This window comes from Cotesia typhae, unplaced genomic scaffold (genome assembly GCF_013202065.1).
Source record: "Cotesia typhae breed Kobodo isofemale line unplaced genomic scaffold, CoteBio_Ctyphae contig_5, whole genome shotgun sequence".
Taxonomy (NCBI): Eukaryota; Metazoa; Arthropoda; class Insecta; order Hymenoptera; family Braconidae; genus Cotesia; species Cotesia typhae.
In genome coordinates, this window is record NW_027423757.1 from 4,316,992 (window position 1) to 4,337,509 (window position 20,518).

Here is a 20,518-nt window from a genome sequence, read left to right on the forward strand (position 1 = left end):
AAAGTGTGTCTCGAGCTATTGCTTCAAGTGTAATCCTTTGCCGTATAAAATGTTATATACATTATATACATATAGTAACATTAAACATATATATGTAAGAGATAAATCTTAGCACACGGTGTAGACCGGTCGTCTACAGCATTACGGTCCGTTCCTGACGCTAACCCGGCTCTTTAAGGCCACACATATCCACTGGGTCGTAAAGTCCAAACCCAATTTCTGGTGGATACCATTAGCAGGACCCATTAAACATTAAATGACAGGGAAAATGTAACCTGAATCTCGCCAAACGAGCCAACAGTGAGGTCCCTCTAGTATCTTACGTTTCCGTATAGTCTACAATTAAGGTATTAATAATTATCATCTTAATTATTCGTAACTTAAGTTATAATTAATGACTGCTACACAACCTCTAACAGTTTTTCATTGCCGCTCTATACAAATATATTCGATATTGATTTACCATTTACCATTTACCAACTGTAAACATACAAACTATTTCAAATAACCCATTTATAATTAAATAATCGTTTTGAGTAGCTATTCTGTTTGCCCAGAATCAATTTCTGTCTTATATACATGTATGCATGATATTAACTATTACCAAATATGACAAGAATAAATGAATCAAACTGTACTGAGCGTGCCATCTCTTACGTAAACTCAGAAGCTAGTATTGCTGTACCGAGTGTTTTAGTAGTACAGAGAAGTTGGCATACATTTGAATAATATTCATAGATCTTTCTGTACCAGCGATAGTAGATTATGATATTAATGTCGGCGCATTTTTCATCTACATGCATATTTATAAATTTAATGTGCATATAGACTCAAAATTAAACAACTTAAATACTGCTGTTAGTGTGATACTTGATTTAATTATTACGGATGATTAACTCACTGAGTCGTCACTCGATATTTAAAAATAAAACTGAGTGAAAAAAATAATATGGGTGTTCACCAGTGTATACATTTATATATACAAATAGGTGAAGTAAATAAAAGCAAAGCTCAAAAGCGCCTCAGGCGTTTATTCTCGTTTGCAAAACGTTTTCAGCGTCCGTAAACCATCCCAATGGCAGTAACAAAGCTTCCATTGGGAATGCCTATACTAACACTACAAATACAATTGTGTTTTAATGTCAATGTATATGTATTGTGTATTTTTGCATATGTATATCGTTGTCGTTCAACAACAATTGTACTTGGAAACACGTGAAACTTTATTGATGAAGCTGAGTCAATTACGCATTGAGTTGCGCCCCATGAGCAATTACACCTTTGACAAATATTTAACTCCTGATCGTTGTAACGCGACATCTCTTTTTCTCTTTTACTTCTTCATTCTATTCCCTCGTATCTCTGATGTGATCTCTCCCTACATTTTCCCAGCCCCACCTAACGCAACACGTGTACCAGAGCTCGTGCCTTGAATCCATTTAACAGATATTGAAAAAAAATGAAAATAAAAAATAAAACAAACAGTAGAACAAGACTGATAAAGGGAAAGACCTCGATCTTGGAAAAAGAAATATGCATAAAAATGTTAAAAAGGACGTAAGAAAAAAATATAATCACAATAATAATAATAATAATAATAATAATAATAATAATAATAATAATAATAATAATAATAATAATAATAATAATAATAATAATAATAATAATAATAATAATAATAATAATAATAATGATAATAAATAAATAAATAAAAATGAAATAAAATAAGAAAAGGAAAAAGAAAGGTGTACTACTCTCTTGCTATATTCTTGACGAGTAGAAAATTCAAGAGATCAAGGAGCTCCTCATTTCTACACGTAGTTTGCGATGCTGAAGAAAATTCTCACGAATGGAAATTTCTTTTCCGATCGAGCGATATTAAAAAATATTCACATTGCCAAGCGTTCGACTCGTTCGTCTTCAGCTCGTGCTGTACTACTGAAAAAAAAAAAAAATAATTTTCCTTTTTTTTTTTCTATTTTTTATTATTATTATTACTATCTTAACTTGACTACTTTTCGTCGTTGTCGTTGCAGTCCTTTTTTCTTAAACTTCTCTTTCTTCTTAAGGTTGTTCTTTTGGTGTTCGTTCTCTTCTCGATTTTTTTACTCCACTATCATCATCAACTCAAAACGAAATTCACCCCCCGGGAAATGAAAGTAGGCAAGGGTTCAAGGGTACACGTCACGCGATGATAACGATGTCAATTATGGTAATGAATTGTTGAGCGCCGAGGGATGCACAGCAGTTAAGTTAAAATATGACGACGCTCGGTACGTAGCTAGAGTTGAGAAAACACCAAGAGCAAGTGGGAGCAGACCTTAAGTCTCGTATGTCTTCTACTCCATAAAACTTCTACCTACTTTACTATTTATTTTTTCAAACAAATTTATAACCCTTGATAATTGTAAATAAACTTTTTCAGCAAACAACTTTTAGTTTTTTATTTATTCACGATTAAATACTTTTTCTATCATTTAAAATTACTCTTACTGTGCATTGCGCATTTTTTTTTTTTTTTTTTTCGATTCGAAATCTCAGTAAGTGAAATACAAATACAATGATAAAAGCTTAGTAAAATAAGGGTAAGGATAAGACGGTACTTCTTGAAGTTTATTGAAGACAAAATCCTCTGAGAAATCAAGTAGTCAATAGTCAATATCGGATGGCCGTACAAATTTCACACGGCACGAGGATTCGGTGATCACAGCCAGAATATTTATCAGGATCGTGAGGACGCGAGGTCCAGATTTCTCTGGAGAAATTACTTGTTCAAAAAAATAAAAAATAAATAATGAAGAAATCTCGACAAAAAAAAAGTTTTACTTGATAAAAATGCAAAGTATCGGTCAAGACAATATTTCCGTGTGAAAACGGTCGTCAATCTCGTAAATGTATCGAATATTCGGTGAAATATGCTCGGGGAACTATTTCCGGAGGTTGTGGAGAGGGTCGAGTATAGGGTAAAATACGAGGCAGGTATCCGCGTAATTCTGGCCGCGAAGGGAGAATACCTGACTGGATGTGGTGCGACCAGAGGGAGCAGAAGTTAAGTGAAGAGGGTGGAGAAGAAAGAGAAGTCCGAGACAGTCAGGGCAGTGACTACTCTTGCTCCTCGAGTAGTACGAATAGTGGTATACGAATGGAAGTACAAGAGGTCCCACCCGGTGCTCCTAACTCAGCTAGATCTACGGTTTTCCTGTAACATAGATCCGCGTTTGCCGCATAGTAGCTCGAGCTGGGGTAGATGCGTGCCCTCGGTTCTTACTATCATCTAGCTTTCTCTAACTGACTGTTGCCCGACAGAACAGTGTCTCCATCTTTATCCGGTAGCGTCTTTTCTCTGTTGGTTTAATACTCAACTCTGTTGCTCCCTCGAGCGAAACCTCAAACGAGACCGCGTGGGACCTTCGTGCACGAGCCACGAAAAGCATCCGGCGGACGACACGGCGCCTCGTTATTTCACCCTTGACAATTTTCGACTGAAGAGACTAAGTTTAAAACAATCATTTTATTACGATAAAAACGGGTACTTGTTTTTCGAGTTTTTTTTTTTTTTTTTAATTCCCGACCATAATGTCTTTCAATATATTAAAACAAATGGAATTTTTATGTATGGTATTTATCTTTCATTTTATTTATATATTTATTCGTGGTTGTTTATAAAGACTTTTACCACACGTGGATAATAAAAATTTTCTTTAGCTCACGAAATTCAGCACGTTTCATCTAATGCAATCGTCAGTCGCATCTTCTACTCAGTTTTCGTTACCCAACCAAAGACGTGACTACTCTTAACTTACCGCGTTAAACAAAAAAAAAAAAAAGAGCTTTCTCCCCAGAGACTTTTAGCCGACTCTTGGTGAAGAGCAAAATGAGAGGAAGAACGAGCCCATAATTCAGCCATCTCGGGGTTACTGAGTTTCTCGTGAATCCTCAAACGGCATTACCGACTCTCTTGTGCTCCCTTCTTTTCTTATTCTTTAGCAAACCGTCTGTCCTTATTTTTTCTTTGTTATTTTTTATGGGTTTTTATTTTATTTTTTCTGCTCTCTCGTCTCTCATTTACCATGTAACCATTTGGAAACGACTGACGCGTATACGTGCCAACTTGAAAACAAGCCTTCCCGCAAGAAAACTCATAAAGCAGATGTGAAAACCGTCAAAACTACGAATAAACCCAAGGGCTACCCAAAGACCAAACTTTCTTGTTATATGCGGTAACAAAAATAAAAATAAAAAAAAAAATACCAATGTGCAGTGCAGCTGTGTGTAACTCTACCTTTTACCCTGTACACTTCTATGTACACTGTTATGTGTAGCAAGCAAGTCTCGGCGTACATGTGAGAAAAAAAAGTTTGAGATACGATATTAAATTGTTTCCCGCCAAATGTACTGAGGTTTCATGTCGTAAAATGCTTTTTACGATCTGTCATTTTGAAATTTTTTTATGAAACAAACTTTTCCAGTATTTATTTTGTTCAAAGTCCAAGTACAAATGTATATATACAAATACATACATGTATATATGTGAACAATGCGTTAAAAGAAAAAAATTGAAATGTAATAAAAAAGTTAAAAGAAAAAATCCACTTCTGGGAAATAATAATGCGAATGAGGTGCCAAAGGTTAGGATCCATTTCGTAAGAGCAAAGTCTAAAGAGAAAAACTATAAGAGAAACGTCGACTGCAAAGATGAAGATGAGTGATCGCTCAGTTGCGTGCGTTCCGTGGTCTCTTCTGCAACCAACAGCGTGAAATTAAAAGTTCCCAGCGAGTCCCGCGAGGCTTCTTTCTACCCAACAGAGAAGATGCAAAAAGGGATACGGAATAGAAAATAGAAAAAAAAAAACGTGAGGATAGAAAGACAGTGTCCCGAACAACGGTCCTCATCGATCTTTCGTTTTTCGTTTTTTTCTATCTCGTCTAGCTTTTTTCCTCTATGTGCTCTAAACATATATCTGCAGGTACATCAACGCATGAGGGAGATAGTAAATACCTTTGGCAGAATGACAAAATGTACCTAATCCATCGTAAACTGAGACCTTTGGCTTCCCGGATTTGCAGAAATCCGCAGTCATCTTTTCTACCAACTTTAGGTTTTTTTATGAGTGACATAAAAAAAATATATATTTATAGTATTATCAATCAAATGAAAAGAAACTTGGATTGTAAAAAAATTATGATATTAATCCAATATATTTAACAAAATATATCATATATTTCACGCGTGTCTGACTTGATATTTACCTTGACTACTTGTCCAAACTTATTTTTCAATGTTAACTAAATTAATAACTATTTCACTAGCCGTCTCTCAATCATCATTACCCGTATCACTCGCTGATGGATAAAAAGTTATAAAAGTTTATTAAGAAGAAATATCTTTCACTCTTTTCAGAACAACGAAACCTATTTTATAAAATTATGAAACAATAATTTTTAAAAACAAATTCTGTTAGAATTTTAGGTCACATTCATATCGCTAGTCCACTCATAAATTACCGTATATTATGGATACTTTAACTTTAACGTAAGTAATGAAAAATGGAAATAACGTAAAGGAAGAAAAATAAAAAAAGTGTGATGATTTAAAACAAAAATAAGAAGAAAAAGAAAGAAGAAGAATCTTGAAGGTCTGAGAAGAAAGCAAGATAAATTTTTACTTTTCAACGGGGTGTAGCTAACGGCTGCAGGTTATTTGCATGCTACTTCCATTCTCTGCACGTTCACGACCGGTCGCCATCTTGCATCACTTTACTTTGATCTCGGTGAGGCTAATATCGTGGTTAAGAGTACACCACACCCGGACCCGGAAGAACAAATTTCACCAAGACACCGATAAAATGTGTAAAGTGATGTAACGCATTAATTAACGGTTTGCTTAGTTGCTAAGTCATTATATTATACACTCGGTGATCCGGTCTTTGTGTTGATCCTCAATACTCATCCGCATATTATAATAGATTGATTTATAAACACCAATATTTGTCTGAGCATACATATTTATAGCAGCGTCCAAACAAACTCTCACTCTCCTTTTGAAACGTGGAATCAACTAAATTAACCATCAGGACGTATTTTAAGGTACCTCAAGCTCAACACTAAAGGATGTCTAGTGTTATATTGTATATACTATAGAGCGGGTAAGCGAAATTATACGATTTAATTTAGTTATAAAGAAAGATATTGATGGAGTCAGATCGGTCAGGGAACATTCATAAGCCTTTTCATCTCGTCGAACCAGTATGGTATATGGGTTTAAGATATTCCATGCGCCGGGTGTTTGAGAAGTAATAAAAAGCCGGCGCGCGGCGTCATTACGTTCATCCAGACAAACGAGGTGCCGCCGTGACTGGGTTGTCGACGCCGCGGAAGACGAATGCCCGACGTCAAAGGGAGAATCGAAAACTTATTCAAACGCGGAGAGAAACGGGATTGCAGAAGAGGAACGTATGGACGACGACGGAAACGCCGAAGATGAGAACGAGAAAGCGCTGTGGGCGTACAAGAAGATGAGCTAATAATTCTCAAAGCTTTTAGCTGACAAATTACTTTACTTTATACACCAGCTAAATCATCAAACTTGTTATTAAAACAATATCATTTTTGAATCTGCAAATCAAGGGGAGAAGAGAAAAAGAATCAAGAAAAAGAAGAAGAAGAAACAGAACATGAGAGAGTGATTTTTAGCGCACTGTCATTTTTCATTTAACAAGCATACAGTTCGTATAAACCTCCTTAAGACACATCACTTTGTGAGATATGATGCACGAGAAGAATCTTAACACAATGACGAATGATCTCACAGTTGACGATGCGTCCGAGATTTCCATATGATGGACTTAATGCTCTTCATGCTGGAGAAATATTTCACGTCAAGTTTCTTCACTTTTATCATTTTACTTATCTCTTCATCTCGTAGAAAATACATCTGAGCGTACAGTTTTTCTTAGATCTGTATACAGACTTTTGTTCTTCTTCTCCTTCTTGATTCCCTTCCATCGTATTACCGTCTCCGCATGAAAGAAAAACAGCGATGTAAAATACCTATAACTTCCTGTATAGTAACCTCTTACTGAGCTCGGGCTCTTTAAATCCTGGTGGGTGACTCCTGGATTTTCTGGACACGGATAAAACGTGATGGGATCAGTAAAAAGAAAAAATTTTTTTATACTATAATACCGGAATCACAACCCCATATGACTTTACGATTTTATATTTATAATAACTAAATTTTTAAACTTTCAAATGCCAAAGGTTTTTCAAGGTACACTTGAAGCATGCAGCTATGTTACAGTAATCATGATAATAACAATAATAATTATTATTATATTATTAAGAGAATAAGCAAATTTTTGTAGACAGTGTATTTATAAGATAAAATGGGTTTTTATCGTTAAATTTGGTATCATTAGAAAAGTTTTGACTTTAATTTGTGCCTTTTCAAGGTTTCATATCATTCTCACCAATAGTCAATTTATGATGATAAGTATTTAGGCTGCATTCGAAAATGCTCTATCGCTAGATACATGATTAAGAAATTACGTTGTATCTCGTAAACTCTTAATATTTTTAAAGATATAAGCTCATCTCAATGTCACACTCGTCAAGACCTTTCATTTGAGTACCCACATCAATTTTTCATAAATTTATATATATTTTATATATGCAGAATATAGATTTTTAGATTATATTAATTAAAAGAAATTACAGCACGAGACAATATTTTTTTAAAAGTATAATAATAGATTTATTGATAAGGGAAAATAACATACAACTGCTCACTAGCCTGGGTGGTATTAGACTAACTTACAAAACTATCCTTTAAAATTACTTGGGCCTCTTGGTCCCTTCTCACCCCCATCTCTAAATAGTATACTTACATACTTCATACACCCTTACTCATTCTCTCACTCGCACTCAAGCTACAATATATTTAAACATCTTACAGAGTAACTATATTTTGACATCTGGCGACAGCATGTTAGAAATACTAGTTACTCATCTAATCCTTAAATTTACAACCACTTATCCTTGAAACTAAAATAAAAATACTTAAACACCGAATACTTTTACTAAAGTAGAAGCATAGAAAATATTTACAACAAAATATTTTTCCTGCTCCTACATATATGTATATATGAAAAGTATATCAAAATGCATGTGGGTACTCAAATGAAAGCTCTTGATGAGTGTAACATCGGGATGAGCTTATATCTTTAAAAACGTCAATATTTAAGAAAGTACAGTTCAATTTAACAAAAGTCATTATTTAATAAAGCAAAATTTTATTTATTTATAGTTCACAAGTCACGGCAGTCATTTAGTGACTGCAAGTTTGCTAGTAATAATAATAATAGTAGTAAAATAATAATGTAGCCAATTGTCGTGCATTGAAAGTAGTTAAAAAATGTTCTCTAAACTTTTTTGTACTTCATTATCACGTCTTATATTCCGCAGTAACACGCACGTTCGACAATAAATTTAACCTCGCGAGCAAAGTTAATATAACTTTTGTCGTAACGTTTCTATATTCGTGATGCTTGCTAGATGTAAAAATATATATACATATATATTTGTATAGGTATAAGTATGGATATTTCAAAAAAATATGAAAAGAATAGTGAGGGAAGTTCGTCACTAAAATACATCAGTGAGCATAAAAAACTGACAACAAATTGCGTTGAAAAAAAATGTAAAAGTATTTTTATTTTATGCATAAGTATAAAATACAAATAAAATAAAAAAAAATTTCCCTTATATTATTCGGGAAAGAAACAAAAACGCCATAAAAGTTAATAAATAAAATGAGAAGAAAAATATAAAATTCGAGCTTTTGTCCTAGAAAAAACATTACGAGCACTCGTGGTGGAGAATGTATATATGTATAGCGATGAGAGGTAAAGCCAAGTAATCGTTCGGGTGAGGACTTGAGCAAGCAAACGACGAGACACTAGAGCCATAGACAACACACGGCGGGGCTCATAGAGGTACTGCGCGTCTGTTACCTTCTTTCCTAGACCCGTACCCGGACTTTACGGCAAGCCGATATCTAATACCGTCCGCTGTTGCTACTGGCGAATCCCAAATGCAGCACAACCCTAAGTGATACACACTTTATTTATTATTATTGCTGTAGAGCCATATATGACGATGCACAAGAACATACGGAGACACACCTGAAACGACCAGGCAAACCAGACTCATCGTAAAATTTCCCACAAAAATTCCATCTTCTTACTCGTATACTCTGCCGCTGTACGCTTTTCACCCTCGGGCTTTACATTCCCTCTTTTTTCTCGCTCTGGATGATGCTGTCTAGTACGGCCTCTACGTGCCGTCGCTTTTGGTTTATTAATTTTTCCATAAACGCGACCTGAGACATTGAATTTTTCACTTCAGAAGTATACTCAGTGTTATTTTGTAATTTTATTTTGAATTTGAAATATTTTATTTCACTTCAAAGTCTATAACTTTTTTATGTTGTACATATTTTACTAAATACGAATTGCTTTAGTAAAAAGTATGTTACTTTATACGTAAACTTTATTTACGAATAAATATTCTTGTAAGGAAAAATATTTTATTTTTAACTTTTACTTTTGATAAAATTATAAACATTCAATTTAATTATCAAGTTTTCCTGATGTTCATTGTTTAAGTACATTTTTTTTTTAAATATAAACAAAAAATGGAAACTTTTATCGAAACAATTAAAGCCAGCATAGTTTTCTTTTATCACAAATATCTCTTAATTATTAGGCCTTATTTCCTGTGAATACTTCAAAGGAAAAATAAAAAAACCAAAAACATAATGCTAGTTTTTTATTGTCAGAAAATGATTTTCTTTTTTCAACAGAAATTAGTTCCTTACTAATGATCGATATGTGTAATAAAATACCCAGCGTCTCATTTATAAACTCACGGGAAAATAATTTGACTTGTTATCTTAGACCGGAAACTAATCCAAGGACGAGCTAATCCGACGTAATCGAGCCTTGAGGATCGAGTCGGGTCGCGTACCGTCTCATCAACGCTCGATTCGCGCGAAAAACGAAACGAGAACGTGTCTTGAATTCACGAACAACTTAGCTTACAAAAATGTACGTGTTAGGGGTAGGGAAAGGTTATAAAGGGCATCTAGGGCGAAGGAGGATGAGGCCAAACTCGTATTAGGTCTTTTCGTTCGTTCGAGGGGTCATCGCGATCAGCATTAGGGTCCAAGTGATGTCGCGTGACGATGTACGACAGATAAAATCTTTTTTCACCGAATAGAATGAACGAACCTTTAAATAATGATGTAAATTAGTGTTCAGGGTGTTTATTGTACGATTCATGATGCGAAGCACCAGAGTGTGTTTTACGATCGAAAAATTTTATAAATTATTCCGCACTTTTATTTTTTCCTTCTCAGTGCTTACTTTCTACAAAAACTCATTATGATATGATAAACTTATATATATATAAAAATAATAGTCCGAAAAATAATAATCAGGAACCATTAGATAACTTATTTAATTTTCAAACATAAAATATTTTCATCATCGCAATAATCAAATCCTTACACTCATATTTTAAATTACAAATTTAATTTATTCTTGTAAATATTATTATGTAAATAAATACTTTTATTTTACATAAAATAACGTAAATCATTTCGTTGTATTGCTAAGAAAAAAATAATAAAATATTAAATAAATTATATGAAAATGAAGTTTTATGTGGCTATATACAATTTCCATCTTTTTTTATCTTTTCTTATTTTTCTTGTTCTTTTTGTATATAATTACTCGGTCCGGATGGGTGAAGGAATAAAGTAGGACGCCGCGGATGATGACAACGACAACGAAGAGAATGCTGAGATACCAAGAATGGCATTGCAAAGAGATGAGTAGAGTAGAGCTTGCAATGCTATGGATAGGAGATAGAATGGAAGGAGGAATAAAGCTTGAACGAGCATGAGTTTGTTACGCGATGTAGTGAGGTGTCTGTTGGTTCTTATATTAGCATTTGGTAATAGGCCTGTCACTATTCACTGGCTGTTAGCAATCAAAGCACCCTCGACAAGTCTCTAGGGCCCTGAGGTGTATTCCCCTGACGAGCAACCAGACTTGGCAATTCCTAATTTTTTTTATAATTTTAATATTTGTTTTAATTTTTCCTGATTTTATGTACACATCACTAGTGTCTTCGTTTTATAAAAATTTTCGATGCGCCTGTCTGTACTGAGTCTGAAATTTCCGACTAACTTTTGTCAGCAGTTACAAAGAGAATAAAAATGGTAAAGGTGAAAAAACGGAAATTCTCATTGCAAACTTTCATTCTCTTATTTCATTATTATTTAACCCAGCTCAAGAGCGTGAATAATTTCCGGAGTGAGATTCATTTTCTCTTGGCATTCTCACGGCTTATTTATTCCATTTAGCTCCTCTGTTTAACCACTGTACTTTGTATTTCTGTTTCAGTCTCTCAACTTGACTGCACACCGATTTCTCATATCGGCCGCGAGAAACCCTCGTGTAACCGCATCGCTGCTGTTCTGGCAACCACCCTCGTTGGCAGCTTATTGGGGTAAGTATGTACTTTGTTTTAAATTCTTGCTCTTACACCAGCCAAATTTAGGCCACTATCTCTCCTTTCCTTTATACATCTCTCACACCAGACTAACAGCTTAAAACTTTTGACATCATCGTCACCCTGACTGATATGATTGACATAAGTCCATTAATAAATTAAATTATAAATTAAAAAAGTTAAAAGTAAAAAACAAAATGATTTACCAGAAAACATTTTTTCATTTTCAATTTCTTTTTTGTTATTAGTTATTACTATACCCCATTTATAAAATAGTAAAGGTTTTATTTTTTATACAGTGCGCCAGCTATTTCTGTTTACCCAGACGCATTATTAAGGGTAAGTAAGTACATAGTTTGCCGTATATTCCTCCATCTTATACGGTCAACCAGAATTAAGCAGCTCTGAGCCGTTATACGAGCCACGAAACGAGCTACTTTCCTATTACTCCCATAAATGTAATATGTTTTATATACAGGTAAATATAATATGGACGTGGTTAAAAGAAAATATAAGAAAGACTGGACATACAACATACATTGGACAAACTCCCTTATACTGCGGCTAAATTAAGGACGTACTCACCGTCACCAAAATGTCCAATTCCAAATGGAAAGACAGTGTCTGTGGTGGTATATACTCTGTTCGTAAAAATCTCGACGGACATTAAATTTAAACTAGAGATCGTCGGATTGACATCACCGTAACTCTTAAGCCAATAAAATCCGTGATTTGCTGGAGACATTTTCGTTCTAAGATGTACGCCTTCATTTCTCGTTACCTTTTTCTTGTGTTATTTTATTATTATATCATTCCTAAATTAACTCTCGGACATACTTTATCCTGTTGCGATAGTTACTTTTACTGCTGACTAGATTTTTCATCTAATAAAACAAGCTTAATGTGCGCTATTATCAAGATATATTGCAACATTTACCTCCTGATCCCTTTTTTAACGTACCGCTGTGGAAATTTTATTTGAGATATTTTAAAAATTAGAACACTATTGGCTTCAAAAAAAATTTTGAAAATCTAATAAGCTTAAATATCTCAATTTATTTTCATGTAGAATGCTTCGAGAGGACAACATGTTCTTGATCTAGCTAATTCATAGTCTGCTTTAATTAAATTACAGACAAATATCAACGTCGCAGTACAATTTGGCTCAGAATTTGAAGGTCACAGCGTAACTTATACTTACAAAGATCTAAATTAAAATTATTGGAAAAAAAAAAAAAAAAAAAATAACTTCTCGGATCCCCGTTACAAAAGTAGCTCTAAAAATACAATTTAAGTGCTACTAAGACATTCTAAGAATTTATTTCATAGAATTAAAAATTAAAAAACAATTTTTATTGCGTAAATTACGATTGAAAATATTTTTTCAGTGTTTTAACCTCGAATACGAAACTAAAAATTAAAAAATTAATTTTTAATACAGTGATTAGATTTCAAAATTTAATTTATATTTTTCAATTCCTATTATAGAATTTGAAATTTTAGAATTATTTTTTTTTTTCCAACTTTTTAAAAAATTTTTAATGCATCTTATCATTTATTTTATTTACATAATTGAACAAACAATTAATGATTTCCCCTTACATTATATACATTAACCGTAGCATCACGGTAAAATGGAAAATCGTCGTTTAACGTCATCACATGATCGTTTTTGCAACTGCTGTTTCTTGATGATTGCCCTTTAGTCTTTTGGCTCCAAGCCGAAAGTGCAGACAGAACTGATTTAATTGGATACTCCAGTTATACGTTTGAAGTAGTCCAGAGACTAAAGCTATTCCTTGAATAAACCTCGTGAAAAATGCACTAGTTTTCGACTTAACTGTAATACTTATAAATTTTAAATCACAGTTTAAAACGTAAAAAAATTCAATTTATCTTATTACTTTTTACAACTCTACTGAACTTAATGTTCAATAGTGTAATCCATTAACCTTAATAGCATTAAAAATCTGGGTATTTGTTGTTTGTTCGAGTAAATTAATTATGCCAGTCAATCTATCAGGAGGGAAGAACACTAAATACAATTATTACATACTTTATCTTTGTTGAGTAACATAAAGAGACGGGACTTGACAATATAGACCCTTGAGATGAAGTTTTCCAGGCCGATTCTTCCAGCATCGCTGATTCTATTGTCTCAGGATTCTCCTTCGGGAGGCCTACTACCATACACTTTTCTTATATTTTTTTATTTAGCTCAAATTTTTTCTTTTATCTCTATATATTACGTGATAGAAATATTGTATAGTGCCAAAACGTTATTATCGCACGTGTGCTTCCAAATGTCGACGAAAACTTTTTTCAGCTCATTTGTTCTCGCTAAATTAACAGATTGAAATAAACAACACAATTCTAATTGTTAATATTAATTTATTTTTATTTTATTAAAATATTTAAAAATAAATTTTATTTATTGCATTACATTTACAATTATATTTTTCATATTTCTTAAAAATAGAATACTTATACATTAAAATATCAAGATCAATAAAGTAAGTTGTAAAGTTTTTAAAAATTTAATTAATCAAAAAAAAAAAAGTTATTAATACTCTAACTAAAATATTAACAAGCATTGAAATAAATTTAAAAATTTACTTTAATTATATAAATTTTAATAAATTTGACACGTCAATTTTTTAATTAATAAACTGTATCAAAACATAAATCTAATAATTTGTTTGTTTATTTCAACAAACAAAACTTACATAATATATTAGTTTAATTACAAACTACAATCAGACTTAACAACAACAATAAAATACTTGGAAAAAAAAAAAAAAAAAAAAAAAAAAAAGTGATATTAAAAATCTACCACTGAAAAATTATCACAGTCAATTTTATAAAAATGTTCTCACATTAAATATGTATTTTATCTTCAATATTTGCTCGTAAACTTTTTTTTCGGATTTAACTCCTGCTGGATCTCTTCCAATGACTTTCCTTTCGTTTCAGGCGTAATAAAATACACCAAGAGAGTACCCAGGGTACAACAGATGGCAAAAATCCAAAATGTCCAATGGATTCCAAATGCGCTGTTCATAGTTTGAAAACTAAGACCAACTAGCGTAGCAAAGGCTGCCCCAACTAAGATACCACTTCCGACAGCAGTTCCTTTAACATTAGTCGGAAACAACTCACCCAGGAGAACGTAGGGCAAAGTACCGATACCAAAAACTTCCATTACGTCGTAAGCAATCAGAGCTACGATTGGCAGCCAGGTTATCGATGATACGTCCATCTGAAGTTTGTACTTAAGGAAGAAAAAGACACCAACCGCAATGAGAGCTAGTGAGGATGACAGACCAGAGGTAAGCATCAAAATTCTTCTACCAAGCCGATCAACAAGAGCCGCAGCCAAGATCCCAGCTACCAGCTGAAACACTCCGAGGATAACTACTGCCTGCGCTGCCGGCAAAGCCGAGCCACTTTGAGCAAATATCTCTTGAGTGTAAGCCACTACAACTATATGTCCCGAAAACTGTTGAGTCGCTTTAAGCCCCAATAGTATCAACAATGCCCTTCTATTACCACGAATCCTCACTAATTCCATAAATAAATTTTTCTTTGACCTCTTGCCCTCCTCGACGGCACTTCTCATCACTTCAATGTCCTCCCTCACACTCTCTCGATTCTTCAATCTCCTGAGGACCATCAAACTTTCCTCCGCGTCGGCCACTCGATTTTTAATTAAATAGAAGTACGGCGTCTCTGGCATAAACACAAAGACCATTATAAACAACAACGGTATTGAAAGTGAAATTAGATTCAACTGCCAGTACGGCAAATAAGCTCCTATTGCTGTCACGAATAGTGTTCCCACATTTGTCGACATTTTCAAAAATGTCCCCAGAGCACCTCGAATATTTTTATCTGCTATTTCCGCGAGATAAATTACCGTGACATTGTAAATACCACCGTGTCCAATTCCAGCAATTAACCGTGCGGCGTACAGCATTTTAACGTTGCTGGCAAAGATAATGAGGCACCAGCCAACAAGCTGGGGAAAAGCCAGTAGTAGAAGCGAATATTTTCGTCCAATCCGATCTATGCTCACGGGACTTATTAGTGACCCGATTATTGCACCAACTGTGTACAAGATCACCACCCACGAACCTTGACTCTTGGTTATCGAGCCTTGGGTGCTCGGGTCTGTCAAATGAGGCAAAGCTGGAGATGTCCACCCGAGATGACCTCCACAGGCAATAACTGCTAGGCAAGCTGGAAAATTACTTTGTGTTAGTAAAATATTTAAATGTGATAATTTATAATGATACACAAAGAGCGTATTGATTTTTTTATTTAGTTGGAGATCTTGTTTAACTTAACTAATTTTTTTGTTTTTCTCTTCTACCTCGAATTAAAATCCGCGAAAAATAATTATTCAATTCAGCCATTTCAAGCGTTACACGGACGTTAATTTATAGTAAACTACTGAGACGTGTATAATGTTGTTATAATCTCTCAAAAGATATAATCATTCGGGAATTAGGTTTTGTCATCGAGTTTAATCGACCATTTTAACACTCTACTGTATCAATTTACTATTATTACCAACAACAAAATTATACCTATACATACATGCACTTGTATACAGATTTCATGCTCACGTAACATTTGCCAGGAATAAATGCCGAGTAGCTTTACCTCTCGCGCAAACTAATTTTTTTAGTTATGCAACGGAAAAACTAATCGGATAATTGAATTTCTGGATTAAATCAAACAAAACACGCTTCCATTATTCAATTATTTTGCAAATAATTTTTATTTTTTTTATTTTTTTATTTTTCAAAGATATTTACAACGATAGCAGCGATAGTAGTGGTTATACGAATTATCATTAAGATTATTGCAATAATAATGGTGATTATATACAGTGTGTGTTTCCGTCACGAAAATATTACCGAGATTAGAGTGTGACATTTTTAAGAAACATGTTATTTCAACATACAATCAAGGTGTTATGTGTGCTTCCAGTAAATCCGTAGAGTTATTATTTCCATTAATGTAAATGTATGATGGATCGGAAGATTCGTCATATCAGTTCCCTATCTCCCGTTTAAATAAGATGAAGAAATTTATTCTAGCTTGTTTTAGATTTCATAATTTTATTTTCAACTCACATCGATGGCTATTTATAATTTTTTAGGGGGATCGAATGCTCAATGAAAACAAATAAAAAAAAATTTCTTATCAATTTATGATAAATCAACTCATTCAAAGCTTATTTGAAATCAATCTCGAATTTTTAAAAAAATGATAGAAAGTGAAAAATATTGAAGTGACAGCTTCATTAATTTTAATTTTAATTTTAAATATTCTATTCAATCTATAGAATATAATAACTTATCAAAATTCATGGTTGTCGAGGAAAAAGAAAGGAATTTAGAGTGTTCTTGAGATAAATAAAAGATATTTTAGAATATTAATAGCTTCGTTGTAAAAGTAAAATACCACGGAATTCCCCAAAATCATCGACCTCAAATTAGATCTTACTTTCTAGATCTGATAAAAAAAAATTCAAATTGTATGCATTGATTAAATTCTTAGAATTTACTCGTATTTATATCATTATTAATGACCTAAATTCATAATACTTAAATGAACCTAAAAACTGCTTATGATACTGCAAGTGCAAATATATTTACGGTCTTTAAACACATTCAATCACTTTTATTTTTATAAATTCATAATCATGAGTTTAAATCATCAAATAATTTTTCCTCCAAGCTTAAATTAATTGCAATTACACAAATATAATCGTTACGGTCGCGATTCACGTGTAAACTAAATAAAAGATTGCGCATTTTCCGCTAATCTGCATAACACAATACCGTATTATTACACTGGTTGTTTAATGCGCAATAAATATAAATGAATTAATTTAAAAACAATTCAAAAATGCTTAATTTTTTTTCTAAATTATTTTTCTCTACGTTTAAAATTCTAGGAAAGTTAATTTGAAAATGAAATATCCTCTATTATTAATGATCACTCTCAATGAATACAATCACCATGATTTTTTATAGAACAAATAAATAATTTATAAATTAATCATGTCTCACCACTGATTGCTGCGATAAACTGTAACCATTGACTTCCTTTTTCAGGTGCACACCTTTGGCTTTCAATTTCTTTGTTACCTTTTTCGGGAACAATATCATTTTCACTGCGTGCGGAGCACGAAAAAAAATTAAGCAAGCGCATTGTTAATCCGTTGAATCAAACAAACATTTTTATAAATAAATTTAAAAAAGACTTTTAAATTTTTAATATTGTGTGATTCGAAATAATTGAAAATTAACTTATCGCTCACACATTCAATATTAATGACATTAATTTCGAGTTTAAGTACGGGAAAAAAGTAAATAATAAAAAAAAACCCAGTTAATTTTTTTTTTTACCACGGCAAGCGACACGTGGTGTACCAAACTGAGGAAACCTCCAATAGAACTTGTACATTTAAAGGCAATTGAGTGATAGGCGAGTATGGTGGGGCCCAACATAACAGAGACCCGTATAATACACACCAGAACTTCCTCTTTTGCACCTAACTCCCTCTTCTTTTATTCACATGGCCTGAATACCGACACTGGTGACCACGATATGAGTTGACAAATAAAATAAACTAAGCCAAACAACCAACCAACAGCTGAGCTGAATCCTCTACTTTTTATCCTGTAAGACTGTACTGTCTTGTTTTGTCTCGATTCTGCTCTAGAGCTGACAATCGACGATTCATGGACACAACCAATTACAATGCCATGCACAAAGTACCTTTACTTTTTACGTCGAAAAATAAAACGTTTATTCCTATTTTACATACACTTATACGATATACTAATTGTAATATAGCACACGTGTATGTAAACTCGCGTCATCGTTCCGCTTCTTAATCCGCGGCCTCTAATTTCCTCCATTTACTTCCGAATTCTCTGGAATTTTTTCATGACTTTTTTCAATCACTCGCCGTTAAAAATTAAGGAGTTACAATCAATTGTAATTCCATTTCCATAATTGTTATTGTAATTCGCGATAATGACAATCTCATAAATCTAATTATTCATTATTGTTTATTATGTATACAGATTATTGTTATCAAAGAAATATTTATTTAATAATTATCTTGTTTAACCTACTCATAGAAATTATTCTCTTTAACACACATATCTATTGATTTTACATTTTATCTTGAGATAACGAATACTTTGTTATAAATTTTTATTTAAAATTATTCTATTTTAGTGTAATTAAAAAATTTCATTAATTTATTTAAAAAATCAACCGCCTACATAACTATTTTTTTCTTTCATATTTTAAAGAAGATTAAAATTTTATTCAGTAAATCATATTAAGAAGATAATTATACATCCATATTTAATGTAATATTTACAAAATAATTTCATAACATAGTTTCATATCTTAGTAATAAAAAATTCTGAATTCAATAAGCCTAATCAAATACATTTTTAACAATCACATTAGCTTTCACATCAAAATATTTACTTTTACGTTACTTTCGCACATTACAATAAAATGTCGAAATTTTTATTGTGACTTAAGATAAGAAAAAAATTTTAAAAACCTTATTGTACGTTTAAAAATTTTTGCATTGATGTAGGCTTATTTTACTTTAAGGTACTTAATTTAATATATTATATTTATCTCAAATGAAGAAATAAAGAAATAATTTTTTAATTAAAGATTGAAAAATTATAATGTAACTTCAATGTGATACTTTAATGACATATCAAGACAATTAGATCGAGTTGTTAAGATTGTTTATTCTGTCGAGTTTCACAAAGCGTAATTGTTAATGAATCGTATACGATCGAGTCATTATGTCAGAGCGACATTCCAACATGTCGACGACAGTGTATACGAACATAAGATTTATATATCCGGATACCTTGCTTCTTCATGTCACATTGCCAACAACGTAATTACAATTTAATGTAATTAGAAAATTTTAATAACTTAATATACATATTACGAGTTTAAACTCCGCCAATTACTTAAATTAAGAAAATTAATTTCATTATCTACATAATTTATCGCGTTATAAGTTATAAGTTTAATTATCTTTTTATTTTATTATTTAATTAATAAATTCACTATCAATAAATAATTAGCAGAGTTGTGTTGTTATATAATGTAAAATATAAAATCTAAATAAATATTTCTTTAACAATTGTACGCAATATACAGCTAGATATTGAAACTTGAGGGTCAAGCAATATTATTTAAATTTTTCACACGTCAGTGATAATTTCATACATGGCAGCGTTCTTCTTGAAACGAACGATTGAGATAAAAATTAAAATTACTTATCCGATGATTAATATACGTGTTTTTATATTCTGGATGATGCATAACAAAGTTCACAAGCCGCATCACCGTGATTCTATGCTCTGGACAAGATAAATAGTTATGCAATTAGTATAATTCCAGTAAACTATGCACAATAATATTAACATTCCACGCTAGATCGCTAAAGATTGCCAATCGCTCATTCCATCAAACTAGACAGAATCAGACGGTAAAAAAAGATGGATGCAGGTTAGGGCAATTATTTAAAAGTTCTTTTCCTAGCTAAATTAGATACTTCCTCTACTTGTTCCTCGAATATATCTGGCATCTTTTATATTATCTACGTCGTACATTATAATAATATTAATCATCTCATATCTTCCATAAAATTATCCTACTTAACGTTAATTACGTAATCATTTTTTTTTCTTTCAAAAATTTTATTAACAAAATAATATTTGAACATGAATATTGATTTTATTAACCAGCCAAAGTCCCGCCCATTTAACCTTCAAAACAACAATCAAAAATTAAATAAATAAAAATTCCTCGAATGCGAAAATATTTTTGATTATCAAAACAAAAAATTATTTTGTTTTAATGTATCATTTTG

The 20,518-nt window shown here is 32.4% G+C and overlaps 1 protein-coding gene across 1 annotated transcript; it reads right to left on the reverse strand.

Moving 5' to 3' along the window:
* Nucleotides 1-14,053: 14,053 nt before the first annotated feature.
* On the reverse strand, nucleotides 14,054-18,521 carry LOC141530705 (facilitated trehalose transporter Tret1-like). The gene is made up of 2 exons (XM_074247978.1): nucleotides 17,661-18,521; nucleotides 14,054-15,816 (listed from the first exon to the last, which is right to left on the reverse strand). Exons 1-2 carry the CDS (start codon nucleotides 17,800-17,802, stop codon nucleotides 14,474-14,476), a joined length of 1,485 nt encoding a protein of 494 aa, XP_074104079.1. The 5' UTR covers nucleotides 17,803-18,521; the 3' UTR covers nucleotides 14,054-14,473.
* Nucleotides 18,522-20,518: the final 1,997 nt, after the last annotated feature.